The 21,106-nt window shown below is 58.0% G+C and overlaps 3 protein-coding genes across 20 annotated transcripts in view; 1 reads left to right on the top strand and 2 right to left on the bottom strand.

Moving 5' to 3' along the window:
- Window positions 1–42: 42 nt before the first annotated feature.
- Window positions 43–10,834, top strand: CHRM4 (cholinergic receptor muscarinic 4). The gene is made up of 2 exons (XM_017675728.3): window positions 43–3,616; window positions 8,380–10,834. Exon 2 carries the CDS (start codon window positions 8,409–8,411, stop codon window positions 9,843–9,845), a length of 1,437 nt encoding a protein of 478 aa, XP_017531217.1. The 5' UTR covers window positions 43–3,616; window positions 8,380–8,408; the 3' UTR covers window positions 9,846–10,834.
- A 138-nt stretch (window positions 10,835–10,972) lies between these two features.
- On the bottom strand, window positions 10,973–14,068 carry MDK (midkine). Of its 8 annotated transcripts, none has more exons than XM_017675730.3 (6): window positions 13,322–14,068; window positions 12,618–12,694; window positions 12,289–12,456; window positions 12,008–12,169; window positions 11,587–11,655; window positions 10,973–11,328 (listed from the first exon to the last, which is right to left on the bottom strand). In XM_017675730.3, exons 2-5 carry the CDS (start codon window positions 12,691–12,693, stop codon window positions 11,618–11,620), a joined length of 444 nt encoding a protein of 147 aa, XP_017531219.1. In that variant the 5' UTR covers window position 12,694; window positions 13,322–14,068; the 3' UTR covers window positions 10,973–11,328; window positions 11,587–11,617. The 8 variants fall into 8 exon arrangements, with proteins under 8 accessions (XP_017531219.1, XP_036849934.1, XP_036849937.1 ...); XM_036994039.2 differs by lacking the exon at window positions 13,322–14,068 and adding an exon at window positions 13,023–13,135; XM_036994042.2 differs by lacking the exon at window positions 13,322–14,068 and adding an exon at window positions 13,075–13,129.
- A 129-nt stretch (window positions 14,069–14,197) lies between these two features.
- Window positions 14,198–21,106, bottom strand: part of DGKZ (diacylglycerol kinase zeta) — a 43,973-nt gene continuing 37,064 nt past the window's right edge. For 8 of the 11 annotated variants that reach the window (XM_017675722.3, XM_017675721.3, XM_017675727.3 and 5 more), the window contains 18 exons: window positions 20,920–21,060; window positions 20,312–20,390; window positions 20,073–20,128; window positions 19,850–19,912; window positions 19,680–19,753; window positions 19,481–19,592; window positions 19,003–19,202; window positions 18,711–18,811; window positions 18,527–18,606; window positions 18,365–18,434; window positions 18,182–18,222; window positions 17,527–17,666; window positions 16,546–16,577; window positions 16,254–16,297; window positions 15,688–15,808; window positions 15,558–15,591; window positions 15,187–15,286; window positions 14,198–14,888 (listed from right to left, as the gene is read on the bottom strand). In XM_017675722.3, coding sequence (XP_017531211.3) covers window positions 14,772–14,888; window positions 15,187–15,286; window positions 15,558–15,591; window positions 15,688–15,808; window positions 16,254–16,297; window positions 16,546–16,577; window positions 17,527–17,666; window positions 18,182–18,222; window positions 18,365–18,434; window positions 18,527–18,606; window positions 18,711–18,811; window positions 19,003–19,202; window positions 19,481–19,592; window positions 19,680–19,753; window positions 19,850–19,912; window positions 20,073–20,128; window positions 20,312–20,390; window positions 20,920–21,060 — 1,605 coding nt within the window. In that variant the 3' untranslated portion in view covers window positions 14,198–14,771. The other 3 variants (XM_073216503.1, XM_036994038.2, XM_036994036.2) reach the window with 3 other exon arrangements.

Here is a 21,106-nt window from a genome sequence, read left to right as displayed (position 1 = left end):
TTCTCTCAGGCACTATTCCTGGTGCTGCTGTCCAAGGTGGGGACCCTTATCTGACACCTCAGCAGTAGCCCATCAGGTGATCGCTGCCACCTCTGCTTTATTACCATCTCTGTGTGTACTCCCACCTCCTGCTTACCCCAGGGGCCTGCTAAGGAGTGGGTGACCTTAATGGTAAGTGATACGTGGGTAGATAGGAATAATGGAAGGTCGCTCATCTTGATTGCTTCTTACCAGGACTGTGGACTTAGAGTGAAGATGTAACTGGCCAGAGTTGGATTGACTCCAGTCCTGGGAAACTACCTGTAATGGGTACGTGGTCTGGCCAGGCAGAGAGCTTGGTGGTGTCTGCAGGCATCCCGCAAGGAGGCCATTTGCTGGCTGCTCAGGTCTCCCTTCACTTTGTGTCCTCAGTGCAGTGGCTGAAGGACTTGCTCTGGTGGTGGGCCTTAACCAGTTCAATTTTCAAGCCAGTTAGCAAGTGGGAAAGGATATTTGCCCCCAACTCTTACAGAAGTATACTGGAAGGCCAGCCACCCCAGGGCTTTCTGCCAGCAGCAAGTGCTTCTTGAGTATTCTTTGTATGCCCAGATCTGTCCCAGACACTATGGGGCATGCAGAATTACAGATTGTGCCCCAACAGGGACAAAACCAAAAGATTAAATGGGCAAGTAAGTACTAAAAACAGTGTGGAGAGTTACATAGTTAGGAGCACTGAAATTTTCTAGAAAATTTTAACAGTGGACTCTGGATTAAAAGACACATCTGCTAGCCACATGACCTTGGGCAAGCCACTTGCCTTTTCTCTGCTTCACTTTCGTCCCATATAGTAGGCTTCTGGGCTTGTGCTATGCAACCTCTTAAAGTTACTTCCAGCTCTATAGTCCCATGTCATTGGAGCTCAGAGAGCACTGGAGTGGTTAGCACAGGGTATCCTTAAAGAGGTGGGAGTTGAGCTACACAGGGAAGAACGGAAGAAGTGCACCCCACTGCAATCCCTGCCTTCCACCCACATAGTACCCTCAGGGGGAGGAAGAATTCCTTGGTCTGATGGTGAGGACTATGAATTTGTTGACTGCAAACCATGTGACAAGGATTCAGTGTATATCATCTCTCAGTCCTCATCGCAACCCTCTGAGGTGGGTACTGGTGTTGCCCCCAGACCACACAACTAACCAGTAGAGCCAGGATTTGAATCCAGATGGGGCCCTTAACTTGCCTGTAATATTTGGGGAAAAGGGATATGAGGAGGGCTTACAGATAAGGTGATCCATCTTCTGTCCTGCCTGGCCTTGCTTCTGCCCTCTCTGGCCAAGGATGAACCCAGGCCCTACCTGTGGTAATTCCTGACAACATCTTCTCTTCCCCACACCAACCACTTTCCTTAGAAAGCCATTGCTTGGTGTATAGGACCTCCCCAGTAGTAAAGTTTTCACAGGGCCCCGTGAGTCTCATAACAAGGTTGTGGGGTCAGAAGGGCAGAGCTGGACCATTTGGAAATGAGATAGGTTCAGAGAAGCTCTATATGGACCCATATGGGTCAAAGGCAGGTCCCTTGGTTCCCAGCTCAGCTCTCCACATTTCCACTGTGGGTTTGGGGATTGAAGAAGAAAGTGCTCACGGTAGGGATTTCCGAGAAACGAGTAGCTTCACCTGACAGTCTTGGGAAGAACTCAAAGACAATGGTTGGAGACATTGCTGATTTCTTTGGCTTCCAGTGCTTGACTTTGCTTGTTTATCCATTAACTGTTAATGTTAAAAGTATCTGGCCTCCCCAAACCTAGCTAACACAAACATATCCACCCTCTTAGGAGCACCATCCTCTCCTGAACCCTGGAAGGGATATGACAAAGTGGAACAAGGGCAGGACTGTCACCTAATTGTATGGAACAACTGAGCCTGTTGCCTCATCATGAAAGGGTCCCGCCAGGGAACAGTAGTGCTTCTTTCAAACTTGGTTATGTCTCATGGGAGACCAGATCATCTATGTAAAGGGCAGTGGCTTCTCACTGTAGCCCAGACAACCCATGCCAGCCCTCGGCCTCCGGAGCACTGGGGACCGAACTCCACCTCCGTGTTTAGCATGGAGAACTCCACACCAAGAGTCCCTCAACGCTGGCTCTTGCCAGATCTCGGGCACTGTGATCTTTACGCCACTGCGGCACCACCTCCTCCTACCCGCTACCAGAGCTCCGCGCCCGACCCTTAAGAGAGGGTGGAGGAGGGGCGGGACTTGAGTTGTTTGTCCGAGAGAAGGAACCAGCCGTCTTATGGTTAATCGGGAGTTTGTGCTCAGAGAATTGGGGTGCCAGGCCTGTGAGCCCGATCATGGAGTGTGAGTCCGACCCTGCCCGGCTCCTGGAAGGGCTGTCTGGGAGCGCAGAACTGCTGGCGTCTCGTGCGGCGGAGAGAAGCTGGCGAGGTCAGCGCCACGGTGGAGCTCTCCGAGGTGCTGAAGCAATCCGGCACTCGCTCCCGCGTGCGTCCCAACTGCGGACTGCAGGGCCCTACCCGCCTCACTCAGGCAAGGCCTCAGGTTCCGAGGCTCCTGCCCGTGCAGTTCCCGGAGCCCTCTGTGGTACTGTTTCGGGCTCCGCCCCAGGTGATCTTGGCACTCGACTTTTCCTCACAGGCATCTGTGAACTCGCTCTCCAGGCCGCTTCTGGGTGGGTGGTGCGTCCCATCCCGGGTCTGAAGAGGGTGTGCACCCTTTCCCCAGCCTGGAGCGCGCCGGAGCGAGGAGCCTAGCAGCAGGGTCGGGGAAAGGCTGGACCGGGGTTTGTGGGCGATGGGCCGGCTCACCTCTCCCGGGCAGGCTCGTCTCTCTTTAGAGGACATCGCCTGTTTTCTCTCTCCAGCTCGTGGCTAGGCCACGACGGCGCCCCTCTTTGGCTGACCGGCGGCCAACACCCAGCCCTGAGGCTGGAAACTTCCGGGCTCTCGGCTCCCTCCCGTCGGGGGAGAGAGCGACTCCACCTACCCATAACCTCCTGTTGGGAGTCAAATACTCACGCCTCCACGGGTCAACAGCGAGGAAGGCCCATTAAGAGTGAGGTCCACAAGGGGCGCGAGATCATCTCCCTGTCCCTGGTGCTTGGTCAGAGCAGAGGCGGAGCGCAGCCAGACGGGGCTGCCAGCTCCCTCCCCAGCCCGCGAGGGGGCGCCGCGTCCCCATGACAACGCGGACACCCCACCCCACCCCCCAGCCTTCCCGGAGGGCAGCGCCCCCTGCTAAACAGACGTGGTGACCGTAGGCGGTGCTCCCACAGTGCCCGAACGGGGAGCTGCCTGTCGGCCACAGGGAAGGGCGCGCGTAGCTGGGGTCCCCGACGCCCCGGGTGGTGCCCCCCGCGTGTCGCTGTTGGGTGGCCGGCCTGGGGCGGGCGGCGCGGCCCCAACAGGATTGGCTGCTTCCCCGTGACATCACGCGGCTAGGGGAAAAGTGCGAGCGTGAGCGCGAGTCGAAGCCACAGCGCTGGGAGCTGCGGGCGGAGCAGGGGCCGCCCCTCGGCACCCCGTTCCCGCCCTCGGCCCCGGCCCGGCCGGCCGCCCCGCCCGCGGGACCGCCCGTTTGTCCCGCCGTCCGTCAGGTGCGAGGCAAGCGGGGCGGAGGTGTCTGGTGAGTGACTCCGCGATGGCGCAGGGGCAGGGGGACTCGGTTGGGGTAGAAGGACGGGGAGCTCCGTACCCTCGGAGGCTCCCCAGAGGCTGTCCGATTGGGGCACGGTCCCAGGCTTCTTCGGGAGCAAGAGCGGTGCTAGGAGCTGCAGAGGGCCAGAGGGAGAGGGGCTCCGATGGAAGAAAGGCCCAGGTCACTAGGAAGGAATGGACATTCAGGAGGTTGGAGTGAGGAAGCGGGGGAGCGGGTGCCGGCCACAGCCCTGAAAGCGCCAGGGCCGCCGTCGGGGGCGGGACCCCGCACTCTAGCCCTGCTGTTGGCTCTTCTGGGCGCCTGGCGCTGGAGCCCCAAAGAGCCTCTCTCCCGCTTGCCTCCACGCCCCGGCGCGGCCAGCCTACTCAGGTCCATGGAGTCCTATCAGCGACCTTGAACCCGGACGCAAAACACCCGTGCCGCTCTCCTGGCGCCCCTCCGGAACTACCCCCACTCCTCCCCGCTGGTGCCCAGGCTCACAGCCGGAGAGATCCAGAACCAAGCCCCGAGCCCCAGGGGCGTAAGTGTCAGGAGCAAATGCAGTGTCAAATCCCGTGCCCTTTCTCCCTTCCCTGAACTCTCGAGTCTCTTCTCCCAACCCAGGGACAGATCCAGGGGCCACTGCCTTCTCGGGGCCCTAGAGTGAACGTGTAAGAACAGAAGACCCTCACCCCCACCCCCCACGGTGTCCGGAGCAGGAGCTCCCGGTTTGGTCCTGGAAGAGAAGGATGTTGCTCAAGGACCCAGGAAATCTCAGTGCCCACGCCCTGAAGCTGCAGGAACTGCGTTTTAGGGGGTTGGGGGAGTGCGGGGCACCACAGAGCCTGGACCCCCTCAGGCAAGACAGAGACTTGGAGGAGCCTCCAGATGGGCCCAGTAATAACTCCCAACTGGGCCCTCGTGGCTAGCCCAAGCCCAGGGCTTGAAAAACCAGGTGCACACTCTAGCCTCTGAGGCCACACGGTGCTTCTCTGGCAGGGTGCAGGGTTGGAAGTGGGAGGGAAAGAATCTTACACTGGCCTGCCCCAAGCCCCGGTTGGGCCTCCCCATTATGGGGGTTCTGCCTGCACAATCTTGCTGGCAGACTGCCAGCCCTTTGGCCATAGCATGCGGTGCGCTCTGGTGAGCTTGGTGTCCAGCAAGGCCTGATCCGGCTGCTCAAGCTGCGGCCCCTCAACAGAAATCAGTCCGCATCTGGGACTCCACACCTCAACCTTAGGGTTGCAGACACCACTGGGCTCTGGGCTAAGATGATGCGGTAAAGTCCTGGGGCCCTCACAGCTCGGATTGTAGTCTGGACTCGTCCTGCCCACTACCCTTCTCCAACCACAGTCTGGGCACGATCCAGACAGCAGATCTTGGCCCGACCTTCTCTGCGCTCGGATAGCTAAGGGCTGGGCTGTCTCCTGGCAGGGGCGTTTGAAATGTGGCGGGTCACCTACTGTCAGACCTGCATTTGTTTCTGTACACAATCTCACAGGTACAAGCACACCCGAATTGTGTGTATCCTCCAGGCCATAGCGTTCCAGGCACGCACACGCATGCACAAGCACGTGTCCACATGGCACGGGCATGCCCATTCACACACGGGCACACTGGTATCCAGGCATGGCCGAGCGCACACACACGCGTATGCTGACAGCTGCTAGCTTCTACTCGCGCTCCCCAGTAACCACACAAACCAAACTCACACTGGCCTTCCCGCCCACAGTTTCTTGCCAGGTGCTGGAAGGAATCCGGGCGCCCTTAACTTTCCCACCCTTGAACCCCTTGCGGAGCCGAGGGCATCTCTTTGTAGAGCGTGCTCGGGGGCCCCACACCTCTCCCCTGGGAGGCCCTGCTTGGGGCCTACTCTGTGTTCTCCGTCGCGTAGGAGTTGGGGGCCACAGAGAAGAGCAGCCACCCGTTCTGGGTCCGGAGCAGGCACCCAGGGACCTACATTGCCACCTAGCGGTCCTCACAGCCCCGGGCGGCGGCTGCTCGTCATCCCAGATCTTAGAAGGGCCTGGATCCCAAAGAAAAGCGGCAGAGAGGGATGTGGTCAGAATGTCGGCAGGAGACCCCGAGGAGGGATCCAGAAGGACTTGGGGTGGGGGCGGGGAGACAGGCAGCTTCCCCAAGCCAGCCCAGAGTGGGACTGAACCATCTTCTATATCCTTGGGGATGAGATGTCCCCAATGGCACCAAGAGGTCTCTTTCCTTCTGGGAAAGCTAAGTGGGGGAGCCGGCAGGGAATGGCAGAAGATCCTACTCGGACATCATCTGCCAGACCCCTAGTTGTGTGGTTTGCGGGGGGGAGCGCAGAGGCAGTCAGTCAGTTCCCAGGCAGTAGGACCTTGGGGTTGAAAAGGTGGCTCCTGGGTCCACTTACAAACTGAGTGACTTTGGGCAAGTTAATTAGCACTACCCTCATCTGTAAGAAGATATTTACATGAGTAAGATGAGGGTAATAATAGTACCTGCCTTTTCAGGCTCCTGTAAGGATTAAATCAGCTAATTTATATAAAAAGCTCAAAGGGATATTTGACTCATAGTTAACACTCAATAAACAAGAGCTATTGTATTTTTCTTATTTGGCACCTTCAGCCCCACTCTGATCTTGCTTGCCCTGTGTCTGGTCCTGGGAGCCTAAAGGAATGGTTTCCTAAGGGCTGGCTAACAGATCACTCCTGCCCACCCTGCATGCATCTGCACGTGCCTGGGGAGGGCAGCCTCGCTGGGTGCCGCTGCCTTCCCAGCTCAAAGGGTGACACCTGAAATTCCATTTTGGACACTCTCAGAGCAGACAGGGGCTGTCAGAGCCCTGGGAGAAGGCCATATCTGGTCTTTGCCCTTGACTCATTTGGGACCTTGGAGTGACATCACTCTTCTCAGAGCCCCTCCCCTTGTAAACCAAGGATATGGGCAGGCAAACTTGAACTACCAGGACAGGAGGCTGGGTCTGTGTCTGCAATGGTGAACTAGGGGGGCTGAGGCCAAGCTTGGGGGGTCACCCCTGGCACTTGGCTCCCACCTCCAGTGAATTTTCAAGTAGGAGATGGAGGTGGAGTTTAGTTGCTGATCCCCATAGCTGCTGACTGGGACGTGGTTCCAGAACAGGGATCTTCTCTATTTTGCAAATGAGGAGAGGTGTGGGAAGGTGAGGTGGCTTGTCTAAGGCCATGCAGCTAGACCCTGCTGGCCTTTGAGCCAGGGCTGCAGGGTGAGTGCTCCTTCCTCCACACCTACTGCCCCTCCCTCTCTCTTTCTCTCACACACAGACGCACAGAACTGCGTACACAACAGTGTGCTGTGGGACTGGTGGGGCTCCGATGAGGCCCATGTGCATGTGTGTAATGGTGCGTGTGTTGGCGGGTGTGAAGGAGGCTGGGCTGAGCGGCTGCCCTGGCATCGCACACTGGGTGTGGGCCTCCCTCACATGTCTGGGAGAGGAAGAGGGGAGGGGAAAGGAAGAGGAGCCTGGTGGGAGAGAACACAGGCTCAGGGGAGGGGCTTGTGCCTGGAGGGCCCCAGCTGAGGTGCCATCTCTGTGTACTGGTGGGCCAAGGGGCACCCTCAAGGGACGCCACAGGGACCCTGCACAACCCCTTTCTTCCCTCTGGGACACTCTCACCCTTTGGGCTCCCAGTTGCACCACAGGGCTGGCCCTGGCCCTGGGGGAGTGGAAGCCACGTATGTTCTTTCTCAGCTGATGGGCCCTTTAGACTTCTGGTTCCTCAGGGTCTCAGGCCCTAGCCGCTGACAGTCCCCAGCTACCCCTGTGCTGTGCTCCCATGTCCTGGGCATGTACTTCTGTACACCTCTGTGAAGCACTGGCCTCCTCGTCCTTGAGGTTCCCAGCTCCATGCCACTTCAAACCTATGGAAACCTTCCCCCAGGTGGGATCACTGGGGCCCCTCTCTGCCAGAGCCCTCAGCTCTGGGATAGCAGCATAACAGTAAAGAGCTATAGAACCTCGGCCTGTGCCTCAGTTTCCTCATCTATAAATAATGAAAACAATGGTATCTACCTCCTACATGTGTTGTGAGGAAGACATGAGTTATTATTTACAAAAAGTATAGGAAGTGCCTGGCACTTAGTAGACAATAAATATCAGCTACTAATGTATACTCTTGCCTTTGTCCCCAGTGCTTTCCGGTAGGAACTGAGAACAGGCCCCAGATAATGTTTGGTTAAGAAATGATCACAGTGGGGAATGAACAAACACTTCTGACTAGAGCTCATGCTGACCTCTGGGGCCATTCAAGCCCTTCTGTCCATGCTTCACACATGCCTCCAGGCCTTTGCTTTTGCCATTGGCCTTGACTAGGCTGCCTCCTTGTCATTGTCCAGATTGCCTTGTAGAGGCCTTCACTGATCACCCAGCAAGGAACCATCCCCACTTGTTCTCTGACTCACTCACTCACTCTACCAGCACCCCGCCTTGTTTTCTTTCTAGCACTTTTGTGGTTGCCCATGTGTTTGTATGCCTCCCCTGCTCAGATTGTAAACTCTGTGAGAGTGAGGGCCATGTGTGTCTCACTCACTTCTGTAACCCCAGCCAGCACCTTGAGCACTGCCTGTGCGTCGTAGGTGCTCAAGAAGCAATGAATGAAGGAACAAATGAGAACGTGACGGGCAGAGTCATCTGCAGGTTGATGTTCCCTGTCACTTTGACTCCAGTTTACCCCTAATCACTCCTCCAACACACTTCAACAATTCAGCCCCTTTCTCTCTCTTTCCTCCTCCAGATACTGCCGGCCCACTCCTGCTAACCAAAATGGCGAACTTCACACCAGTCAATGGCAGCTCCAGCAACCAGTCTGTGCGCCTGGTCACATCAACCCATAACCGCTATGAGACAGTGGAGATGATATTTATTGCCACGGTGACAGGTTCCCTGAGTCTGGTAACTGTTGTGGGTAACATCCTGGTGATGCTGTCTATCAAAGTCAACAGGCAGCTGCAGACAGTCAACAACTACTTCCTCTTCAGCCTGGCATGTGCTGATCTCATCATAGGCGCTTTCTCCATGAACCTCTATACGGTGTACATCATCAAGGGCTATTGGCCTCTGGGTGCCGTGGTCTGTGACCTGTGGCTGGCCCTGGACTATGTGGTGAGCAATGCCTCTGTCATGAACCTTCTCATCATCAGCTTTGACAGGTACTTTTGTGTCACCAAGCCCCTCACTTACCCAGCTCGGCGCACCACCAAGATGGCAGGCCTCATGATTGCTGCTGCCTGGGTCCTGTCCTTTGTGCTCTGGGCACCTGCTATCTTGTTCTGGCAGTTTGTGGTGGGCAAGCGGACAGTGCCAGACAACCAGTGCTTCATCCAGTTCCTGTCCAACCCAGCAGTGACCTTTGGCACAGCCATTGCTGCCTTCTACCTGCCCGTGGTCATCATGACGGTGCTCTATATTCACATCTCCTTGGCCAGTCGCAGCCGAGTTCACAAGCACCGGCCTGAAGGCCTGAAGGAGAAGAAAGCCAAGACTCTGGCCTTCCTCAAAAGCCCCCTGATGAAGCAGAGCATCAAGAAGCCCCCACTAGGGGAAGCTGCTCAAGAGGAGCTACGCAATGGGAAGTTAGAGGAGGCCCCTCCGCCAGGCCTTCTACCCCCACCGTGTCCAGTGGCTGACAAGGACACTTCCAATGAGTCCAGCTCGGGCAGTGCCACTCAGAACAACAAGGAACGGCCACTCACAGAGCTGTCAACCATGGAGGCCACCACACCTGCCACGCCTGCTCATCCCCTACAGCCACGGGCCCTCAACCCGGCCTCCAAATGGTCCAAGATTCAGATTGTGACGAAACAGACGGGCAATGAGTGTGTGACAGCCATCGAGATCGTGCCTGCCATGCCAGCTGGCATGCGTCCTGCAGCCAATGTGGCCCGTAAGTTTGCCAGCATTGCCCGCAACCAGGTGCGCAAGAAGCGGCAGATGGCGGCCCGGGAGCGCAAGGTGACCCGGACCATCTTTGCCATTCTGCTGGCCTTCATCCTCACCTGGACACCCTACAATGTCATGGTCCTGGTGAACACCTTCTGCCAGAGCTGCATCCCTGACACAGTGTGGTCCATTGGCTACTGGCTCTGCTATGTCAACAGCACCATCAACCCTGCCTGCTATGCTCTCTGCAATGCCACCTTTAAAAAGACCTTCAGGCACCTGCTGCTGTGTCAATATCGGAACATCGGCACTGCCAGGTAGACAGCAGGAGGCCATGGGTTGCAGTGAGTGCTGAGCCATGTGGTCTCCCATGAGGCTGTTGGGAGAGATTTGGAAGTAGCTCTCTGTATTTGTGTTCACTGAAGAGAACTGAGGTCCCCAACACCTTGTGAAGCTCTGGAAGAGGCTCTGGCTGGATGAGTGAGGAGAATCAGTTCCAGAAAGTGTCTGAACCGGGACTGCCTGGCCCACCTCTTGCCCTGCCTCAGGTAGTTGGGAGGCACTGGCCTATGGGAGCACCTTCCCACTGTGCCCAATGAGCATGGCTAAAAGAATGGACATCTGGAAGGGAGCAGTCCAGAATCCCCTTGGGAGGAACAAAGGGGCCAATGCCTGGAAAGGAGGTTGGGAAGGGAGTGATAGGGTAGAGCCCCCATTCTGCTGTTAATCGGTGCTTTCTGCCCTCCCCTCCCCCTTGTGCCTGCATGTAGGCTCAACCCTCCCCTCCCCCATCCCACTGCAGGGGCAGCAATCTCCCCTTGCTGCTGTTCCTCAGCAGGGCTCTGGCTGTGGGGGTTCGCCAGAGGACAGGTAGAGTAGGTGCTGAGGCACACCTCTGCAGCATGCCCTGGTCATGAGGAAGCAGCCAGGAGGCCCGCATTGAGGTCTGCCCTACTGAGTCCCAGGCTGAGCTGAGTGGCCCACCTTATTCTGAAGAGCCCACCCCCTTCCCCAGGGGCTTGTCCCAGGTCACACACAGTGAACATGGGGCTGTGTCAGGCAGTGTTCCTGGCTGGCTTCAGCAGCGTGAGGGAGGTCTGCGGACTAGACAAACAGGCTTCAGTGACAATTGGGACAGTGTGGTGAGGCAGGCCAGCAGACACTGTTTCTCCCAGTGGATAGAACCTTCCTGACTGGCAGTGGGTGGGACCCAGACCTTTGACCTAGTGTTTTCTGAGTTCCCTCCCCCAGCCCTGGTGTAGCCCTGGAGACTGAAAGGCTTAGGGGACTTGATGGGAGCGCCCTTTCAGCAGGGGGCCTGTTTATAATTGTTTGCTTTTTCCATGAGCTCTGGTAAGCACTCATTGCCAAACCCCCAACCCCCTGAAAGCCCCCTTTCCCAACAGCCTTTGTCCCACCCCTAACAAATCAACACAGCAAACTTCCTGGGAAGGGCTTTTATATATTAAAAGGAAAGCTTTTATTGAGGAAAAAAAAACAATGGTTTTTAAAATTAGTTTCTTAGAAATGGCATCATTGTGGGGAAGAACAAAAGTGGGTGTAGGGAATCAAATCTCTTCAGGGGAGGAGGATCAAGCTGGCCAGAATCCCTGTTCCTCCCCAGTATGGGCACTTGGCGGTGAGTGGGGGAGTGGAAGGGAAGAAGCAGGCATGATTGATAAAGCTAACAACAAGTGGACAAAAGGCACTGACAGGCTCTACCTTGAGCCTGTGAGAGAGGTGTGGGCCAGGGGCTCCTCAGCATCCAGGCCTGGCTGCTAGTCCTTCCCCTTCCCTTTCTTGGCTGTAAAACAAGGAACAAATGGCATGTTAGCAGACTTCAGGTGACCTAGTAGAGACCCCCTACACATACATATCAGGGAACAGAAAATCCTGCTCCCTAGTGGCTCTTGATCAGCTGACAGGCAACCCATGGGGGTAGGGCAGCCATGATGCTTCTGTCCTGGCCCCCATCCACCTTTGCTGCTGATCAGGAAACCTCCAGGTTCCCGGTCCCATCCCTGGTCCCTGCAGCCCTGGAAGACAGCCACTGCCTCCTCACCTGAGAAGGTGGCCGATTCACCTCTGCCCTGTTAGCCTCTCCTCAGGTCTGCTCTGAGTCGGGAATGAGCTAAGGGACAGAGGAAGCACGGACTGTGAAGTGCTTCTAGTACTAGAAAGGCCGAGATGACCAAATGGTTTCTCTAGCTGGAGAGATGACAAAGCCGGACCTTCCAGGACAGTTTTCCTGGATCCTAAGCAAAATGCTCCAGAACAGTGTTTGCCCTTAGTTCGGCCAGAAGGATTTGTATCTCTTGAGCAGTTTCACTGGGCTGCACTCACTACGGCCCATCTAAGGTATTTCTCCAGAAGAAACCCCACACAGAGATATCAAGTCACTCGCTAGGGCCCAGAACTTCAGACTTAGCCATTCGCTTCACAGGTGGGGTAGCCCTCTGTGATGCCACCCCAGCTCTGCTAACCTTTGGCCATGGCTTTGGTCTTGGGGGTGCACGGCTTGGTCACACGGATGGTCTCCTGGCACTGGGCATTGTACCGCGCTTTCTTCAGAGTGCCTTGGCGGGCTTTGGTGCTGGTGCCCCCATCACAGGCCCCCCAGCTCTCAAATTTGTACTTGCAGTCGGCTGGCGGGAGAGTGCCCAGGGTCAGAGCTGGGCAGCCAGTTGCCTCCCTCTACAGTTCTGCCCAGGTTTCAGTGAGGCCGCGCCCCTCTTTCCTGCCCTCCGCCTGCACCCCACCTCACCTCCAAACTCCTTTTTCCAGTTGCAGGGCACCTTACACCGGATGCGCTGAGTCTGGGTCCCGCAGGCACCCTCGCGGAACCCCCCACCGCAGTCCTTGCTGCTGGGGGTGCAGGGCCCCCAGGTCCACTCCGCGCACTCACTTGCGGGGCCACCCTTCTTCACTTTGTCTACAACGCACGAGGACAGAGCTCAGGACCCGGGACACGGAAATTCACTCGGTGACCCCCCCCTGGGATCAAGGTCCCCGAACCCAGGTAGCCAGCCACAAGAGTGCTGGTCTCACCTGCCCGTCTCCAGCCCTCTTTCAACCTCCCACATGCCGTATCACCTTTTTTTTTGGCCACCGCTGAGGTGAGCGCCACCAAGGTGACGAGGGCGAGGAGGAGGAAGGCTCGGTACTGCATCCTGCGGGGAGAACGCGGGTCAGAGTCCCCTGCCCATGGGTGAGAGTGCCTTTCCCCACGGGGGATCGCAAGCGTGGGCCTCCCCACCTTTTTCAAGCCCAAAGGATCGGGCCACTAAGGGGGCGACGGCGGAAGTATTTGAGGGATCGGCCCCTTGCCTCTAGCCGGGAAGCACAGCCTGGGGGGCGTTTCCCTGGGGGACGCCTGGAGCCCAAAATGCAACTCATACCCCCACCACCAGCCCCCAGCCCCCAGCCCCCAGGTCGGCCGCAGCCGAGCCGGCTAGGAGACGAGGCCGCCGTGCGGCTCCCGGAGCCCCGGGCGCTCACTCGCTCGCTACCCGCACTTGCTTAGCTCCCTCCCGCGCCGAGCTAGACCCACTCCGGCCGCTGCGGCCCCTTTTGTCTCCAGAACCGGTCTGAGCCGGTCACATGGGCCTCCGCCCCCTCCCCGCCTACCCCCCCCCCACCGAGGAAGGACCCGACCCGCCCCCACCCGGCGTCCCCGCCTCCGCTCCCGTCCAGCGCCCCCACCGCTTCTGCCCCGGCTTCACATCCCTGCACCCTCGCCTCGCCCCTCCCGTGCTGCTCGCCCCGATGCTGGGCTCTCCTGGGCCCCATCTTCCAACCTGGGGTCTCTTGGCCCCAGGCCCCCGTCCTGCTTTGATAATCTCTGGCCTCAGTCCCAGCTTTCCGCGCCGCTCCGCCTCCCTCGCCTGTCCTTCCTTCGCTGGACTCCAACCTCCCTTGCCCGCGGCAGGCACTTAGATGGAGGCCAGAGGGAGCACGGAGGCCCGGGGCTGTCCCCTGATGCACTGGTTAACCCCGTTGAGGCCCGGCTCCGCCTCCTGGGCCTACTCTGCCTTCTGCGCTGGGGAAGGAGCGCTAGCCCCCACCTCGGGGTGCTTAACCAACTGCGCGGGAAATGTTTTGCCAGTGTTGGGGGAACCTGGGACTGGGAAAACGGGAGAAAGCGCATGGGTCAAGCGTGCGCTCGGAGGGTTTGAGGCCGCGGAAGGGGGAGAGCTGGGGGAGGAGGCCGCAGGCCGGATCTGTTAGCACTTGGAGTTGAGAATAGCCGTCTGAGAAGTTCAAGACCCGGCCACAGCGGCGGCTGCAGATGCCCACCCCTCCTGACTCTGGAGCTTCGGAGGATCACCTCAACCGATCCCCTAAACAGAGAAATCCACTGAGGCCTGGTTAAGGAGGAGGCTTAACCAAGGGTACAGGTTAAAAGGGCAAAGAACCTGGGCCAAAACCCCCGCCCCACCTCTCTTTCACTTTATCTTCCCTGCGGGAAGCGGGAAACTGGAGGAAATCGGCTCCTCCCTCAGCCACGGAGTTAGCCAGTCAGGCGGAGGTCAGGTCCCGCGCAGGCCCTGACACACCCGTCACCCGCCGCAGAAAAGGGTCTGGGTCGATGATGTACAGTATTCCCACCCTCAGGATAACTCGGCAGACCCTGAAGCTTCTGTTAAGACCTCCCCCGCAAAAAAAGAAAGGTAGAAAGGAAAAAAATCCACTTTACTGAGTCACACCCAGCTGTAAACATGTCACCACGAGAGCCCCTCCCCAGCCCCCAGGCCACAGTCCGTGATGAAATGACTGGGTACATGGGGAGGGTCACAGGTATGTGCCAAGCGGGACAGAGAGCAGGTAAATGCAGCAGGCTCCTGCTTTCTGGGAGGAAACCTGGGGAGGGTGGGATCAGAACAGGAGAGGGGGCCTGAGCTCCCAGGAGCCTCACACTGGGGCCCCTTAAGGCCCTAAAAGCCTTCCTGAAGGCTCCCTGATAGGGCCTCAAACTCCTCTGCCCTCCCCCTCTGGGGCCTAAGCTCCAGGCCCCCACAGGCCTGTCCAGCCCAGTCCAGTTTCCTTTTCCTCTGTGAACCTCTTCATCAGCTGGGAGCTCCGGGGGACAGCTGAGTACCCCCAGCGCCCAGCCTCAGGTCTGGGCAGCTCCTTAGGCAGCAGCACAGGGCTCCTTCCCTGGAGCATGGGTCCTCCCGTGGCCAGTCCGACTGGAATGTGGCAGTGTGGTGGGGTGGAGGGGCCCCGCTGGCTGGCCCTGTCCCTCAGCTACACAGCTGTCTCCTGGTCCTCCCGATGGACCATCTGGTAGTGCTGCCGGTTCTCCAGGTAGGCGGCCAGCTCAGTGTCCTGAGCTTTCTCAGCCCGCTGCCGGGGAGTGTCGCCCTGAATGAGGGGGTACTCCATTAGCTCAGGGACCTGTTGGCCTCAACAGGCTTAGGAAAGGGCAGGAAGGGCTAACCAGCCTGGCTGCTATGGGGGCAGAAAGGCCTCACCAGTAGGTAGCCAACCTACTGTCTCAGGTTTCTCAGGGTCTGGACTGTGCTGGTTATAGAACAGCTTCAAATCCACAGAGGTGCCCCCCACCCCCAACCCCAGGTTCTCCTGTCACAAGGGCCCAAGTTTGGGAAAAAGTCAGTCTGTATCTGCGTGGGCTCCCTGCCCGCCCTGCTAGTCTGCTTACCTGCTGGTCTGTCTTCATAAGAGAGGCTCCAGCCTCCACAATGTAGTGGCAGATGGTTCGCTGGCCCAGAGCTGCAGCCTGGTGCAGACAGGTCTCCCCACTGGGGAAACAGGCTGGCTGTGGACCTCATCCAGTCTTCTGGGCCCTCCCGAGGACCATCAAAAAGGGCTGGAAGTTTGGGGGCCTGGGACCAGGGGTGTGGCCCTGAGGACAGTTATTTTGGCCAGGAAGGGTTTTTGGGCTCTGGTTCTCCTGGGCCCCATCTTCTCCCATGCTGGGAGCTGTGGAATGGCTAAGACCAAAGGGGAGGTGCAAGATGGAGACAGGCTGTTTCCAGGAAAACCAGGGCCCTATACTGCCCAGATACTCACTTTTCCTCCACAGCATCAAGGATCTCTGGGGGGGCTGAAGGAGAGGGGATGGGGAGGTCAGAAAGGCCTGGCAGCCTGCCCCCTTTCCCGCCATGGTGCTGGCTTGAGGGGCCCTGGTGGTCCAGCTCACCGTGATCCAGCAGGTAGCGGACCACTTCTTTGCTGCCTGTGCTGACAGCGTGGTGCAGGAGCGTGCGGCTTCTCTCATCCCGGTGCATGAGGTCACCCCCAGTTCGGTGCAGCTCCTGGAGCTGAGGGCAGGAGGCAGGCAGGAGGGCTCTTCAGGGTCACCCTCCTTCCAGCTCCAGAAATGCCCCAAACTCACACAGGCCACAGGCCTGACACTAGGGTGCTCCTGCACATTGCTCCCTACGGGCCTCTAGGGGTCTTTCTGAGTGTAGGGGAGAGACAATGGGCTCACCCCAGGAGCACACGACCAAGCCCTGGAGCCTGTGGTTCTCTAAGATTCACTCATTTATGAGCACTGGGGACAGGCAGACTGAGCTAGGAAGCTCCAGGTAAGGGACACTGAGCTGGAGAGAGGTACGGCAGAATGTGACGATGACCATGGAGACCCCAAAGAGCCAGAAGACAACAGATAATGGCGTGTGAACAGGCCAGCTCTTGGCCCCAGAGGCCCCACTCCCCAGCGCCTGAGGGGCCCCAAGGGGAAGCTGCAAACCTTGGCGCCAGTACCTTACAGAAGTCGTTCCTCTGGGCGGCCTCAATCAGCTCTTCACCTGCACAGAACACCTGCCATTATTCTGTGGGGCTGCGGCCTGGGCTTGTGGTGCCCAGGCCCATGCGCACGGTGCACTGCTATGCCAAGCAGCAGGCCTGCCGGGGCACATGTGCTGAGGACTGGGTTCGAGGTGACCACATGGACCTCGATAGTCATGTTTGCCCAGGGCTGTGTGTGGGCTCTCCCCAGCCCAACGAGCCTCACTCCTATAACCAGGGAGAAAGGAGGGGCCCCCAGAGGCCTCACCTTTAGGAGGTGCAACATCTCCTGGTAGTGACCTGCAAACAGAGCAGGATGAGATATGACACAGCTACAGCCAGCTTGTTACCCTCCCCGGGCCCCACCTCCACCAGTGCCCTTCATTCTTTCAACAGTTTATTGAGTGCCTCCTACATGGCAAGTGTTCTAGACACTGGCAGTACAGCAGTGAAAAGAGAGGTGGATTGCTGGCTCTCACGGAGCTTCCATTCTGGTCAGGGGCACAGCAAGTAAACAAACAAAGTATTCTGAGAGAGCAGGAGGTGTTATAAAGAATACAAGACAGGGCAGTGTGACTGAACAGCAACTTGAGGAGTTCTCAGGAAGACTTCTTAGAGGACACCTAAGCTGAGGTTTGGATGGAAGGGGCAGCTCTGTGCAGAACAAGGCAAGAGTGTTGGAGGCAGCAAGGACAAGTGTAGAGGTGGGCAAACTAGTCCTCAAAGAACCAAGAGGTGAGAAGGCCTGGGCTGTAGTGATGGAGGGGAGAGTGCTGGGGGAGGTCAGAGATAGCCAGACTCAGGCTTCCGGTGATCAAATGACTTGAAATGAAATGACTGGGTACCTGGGTGCTGGGAGAGGAGGTTCTAAGTTGGGAAGTGTGAGAGCTGGAGACCAGGGTCATGGCAGCTCGGACAGGGTGTGCTTAGACATCGGGGGAGAGCAGACAGGACTTACAGGGAAAGGTCTAGGGGTGGGAGGAGAGAAGTCAGGGAGGGAACCCAGGTCTTGGGCTACTGCACCAGGGCAGATGGTGATGCCACTTCTGGAGCAGGCAGAGGGCTCCTTAGCTGGGTTTTGGCCAGGTTCAGTTTGCTGCCAATCAACCAGCAGGGGAGGGGCTAGTCAGGACCCAGTGGGCTGCTAGCTGAACCTGGTCATGTGCAGGCAGGCCGTGCTAAAGGCAGGACTTCAGGAACTGCCAGCTCACAGGTAGGATTTAGAGTCTAGAGGAGACTCAGGACTCACTGGGGTGTGGGTGAGCAGGGTGAGGTGGGGAGAGGAGAAGTGGGGGTTGGAAGGTCAGGCCGGGCCGATGCCCCCAGCAGCTCAGGATCCAGGATATAAATCTCGTCCTGTGCGATCTCAGTCACATAGTTGAGGTGTTCCTGTGGATGGGGTGGTCAGGGACAGCGCTCAGGGCTGAGGGTCATGGCCTTCCAGGGTAGCTGATGGTGGAGTGAAGGGGCAGCAAGGCCAGACACCTGGGGAAGGCCCTGCTATGCACATGAATACCAAAGGAGACAGCCAGGCAGGTAGTCCTGCCAGTCCCTCACCTCCCCACTTACTTCCTCTCCCTTCCCACCACCCAAGCCGACTCTAGCCTCTGCATTTGGGGCCTGCCAGCTTGCCAGCCCCTTTCCATTGCTAAGCCTTTACCCAGATGACCTGGCCCTTGTGCTCTGAGGCCCTCTCAACCACCTGGCAAGCCTTTTCGGGGACACCAACTCTTTTCCTGTTGGTACCCTAGCCTGGAGTACAGGGACATGGACATGAACAAGCGTGAATGTACTGTGCAAAAGGAGGATGGGGTGAGCCATGAAGGTGTCTGTGGAGGGCAGGCTAACAGGAGAGGTGACACTGGGTCACCAGCTGTTGGTGGAGCAGGACTGTGAGTAATCACCTGGGCCCGGTCGATCCTGTAGAAGCGGCTGGCAGTGGTGGCTGTGGGGAGACAGTTAGTTGGCCGAGGATGGCGAAGCCCTTGTCCAAGCCCAGGTCTTCTGCTGCCCCAACCAGGATCCCCTAGAGAGGAGTCAGGACACAGCCTGGGACTGCCAGCAGCTGGCCCTTGAGGGATACTCACCATCTAGGAAGCACCACTTTGGGGACAGTTTCTGGCAAGTCAGGGACTTGGCTCCAGCACCTTCGGGCTCCTGTTGAGAGAAGTCCAAGCCAGGCCTTGGAGAGAACAGAACCTGGAGCAAGTGGGTGCAGTACAGGCAGGCTCCCAGCCCCCACCCCTCACCTGCTGGAGCCTCTCGATGTGGACACGGCAGAGCTCTAGGTCACTGTCTCCTGGGACCACCACAGTGCCCAGGGGCACAGCTGAGGGACAGAGCAGGCCATCAGTTGCTGGCTGTATCCTACTGTTTTACCCTTAGGGGACTTGTGAGCTTCTCAGTGCCACCCCAGCCCTGCTTGCCACTCACAGGCCTCCTTGAGCTGCTCCTTGTCATAATGCAGGGCCTCGTAGTCATGCATGCTGACTCTGCTCACCTGGATCTGCAGCTGCTCGGGCACTGGCTGCTGGCTGCAGGAAGGGACAATAAAAGGGTTCTTGGCAATGGCCCTGCCCAGGCTGCTAGCCCTCAGCCAGGTACCAAACCAACCCCCAACTGCCTTGCAGCAGAGGGGCTGTTAGCCCCTTTCTAGATGGGGAAACCAAGAGAGGCACAGAGTTGGGCCTTAGGCCTAGGGCATGTGGTGGCTGGGGGAACATACTCGCTATGCAAAGGGGCAGCTGTCCGCCGCTTGGCCTTCTGCACCATGGTGGCCTGGTTTCGCAGGGCAATGTGAATGCATGAGGCTGCAAGCTTGCAGGGCTCACCATCCACCTGCACAGGGATGGCCTTGGACGTGGTGAGCACCACCTCGCGACACTGTGTCAGCCGCTCGCCATGCCCACCCACCTGCAGTGCTGCCTGTGGGTACAGAAGGCTCAGATCAGGGGCCACAGTGGGGATGGGGGCCCCCAAGCTCTGCTCCTTCCAGGGGTGCTCTGGCCAGAGAACAAAGTGAGAATAAGCCCCAGATGGAGAAGGAAGGAAGGGTGAGACCCCAGTCAGAGAAAGGATGTGAGGGTGAACTCTTTCAACTTGCCCAACAAAGACAAGTTTGGTGAACTCCCCTTCCACGGGGAACCGGCTGGGGGCAAAGTAGGGCCAGGGGCTTCAGGTAGGTCCCATACTGGCCCACTTACCAGGGATGTCATGGTAAAGCCAATGACCTCGAGGTAGCCGTCATCGTGTCGCTGGGGCTCGAAGTCATGGTGCTCCCCAGGGTGGCCCCAGGGCATGGTACCTGCACAGTACCTGGGGGGAGGGCAACAGGAGGGGCTTCAGGTGACAGTCCTACAGGACAGAGATGGCAGGGCCCACCCAGAGCCCTCCCCTACTTACCTGGGGATGTTCAGGAATACAATGCACTGGGGTTTCAGGTCCTGAATCTTGGGGGTCAGGTCTGTTCCATCACACTGTAGGCACGAACAGGGGAAGGCACTGGGATGTATGTGCCAAGGCCTCCCTCCCTGCAGGGCCCACGCACTCTGCCTGCCAGCCCAGCTGCTTACCACCACTCGGATGTGCTTGGCCAAGTCCTTGGAGCTGCCCATCAGGAAATCAGAGAAGGCTGTCTGTGGGAGACACAGAGTGTCACCATCTGGTAACAGGGACTTTCCTCACCTTTGCCCGATGGGTCCTGTGGCCTGGCAAACATGTGGGCAGGGAGCATGACTGGTGGGACAGGTGGGTGTAGGACCAGGGGCACAGGTTATTGGCAGACCCCAGACTCACCCCGGCATAGAACATCTTATTCCGAAAGCGGCTGTTGAACTTCTCTGGGTTGGCCTCTGGGTGACAACAAGAAATGGGGACAGTCAGTCATTCTGAGCCTGTTGGGGCTTCCCAGGCTGGGATTGGGAGGGAGGGCTGAGAACAAATGCCTTTTACTGGTGGGCATGACCCTCTCAGGGACACTCCTGTGTTCCTCCCACCCTGGTGTCCCAAGGCCTCTTTAGCAAAAGGTTGCCAACCTCGAGACTCATGAAACTCCAGGGTGACATGGGCATCAAACCCCAGGCTGAAGTAGTTGTTGAAGACATCCAGAGGTAGCTGGAAAAAGGTCAAGGGACTAGCATGAGGGCTGGGCCTCACAGACACCTTCTGCTCTGCTCAGCCTCACCCATGCATGTTCAGAGGCCTTTCCACCAGACAGCTAAGCCCCAGCCTGCTCCACAGCCTGCCCCCTGCCTGCCCACCCACCTCTGGCTCTGTTCTCTTGGTTCTCCTGTGAGGCTCCTCTAAGTGCCCCCAAAACAAGAGTACTCTCACTCTGCTAGCATTCTCTTCCCTGGCTTGAGTTCCCCTTTGACACTCATTTCTCTACATGCCATACTCTGCAGGAGCTGCCTGGCAGGTAGTAGGTATTTAGTCAATATTTGCTGAGTGGTGGAATAACAACTATCTTGTGAGGTAAGTACCATTCCATTATTCCCATTGTACAGATGAAACCAGAATCTGCAGAAATGAAGAGGCTTGCCCAAGGTCCCAGCAAGGTGATAGCAGGCCCAGCCCAGGTGTCTTGGGAATCCTGAGAGGCCCCCTGGCACCCACTGCCCTGCCCGAGCCCTGGCTCACTTACCCGGTCGGTGGCACCCTCATCACGCTCTTCAGGCCCTGCCTCGGGGTTGGGCTCAGCATGGAGGTCCCAGCGGTCCAGCTGCACCACATTCCCCTCCTCTACATGGGAGAGGATCTTGGACACAGGCTCATCTGTGTAGCCCTGGTGGGAAGCAGCAGGAACTGAGCTCCTCCCGGGGGCAGGCCTC

This window comes from Manis javanica, chromosome 11, assembly GCF_040802235.1.
Source record: "Manis javanica isolate MJ-LG chromosome 11, MJ_LKY, whole genome shotgun sequence".
Lineage (NCBI taxonomy): Eukaryota > Metazoa > Chordata > Mammalia > Pholidota > Manidae > Manis > Manis javanica.
Note: the sequence above shows the minus strand (reverse complement) of the source record. Positions and strands in the feature narration are given on the sequence as shown.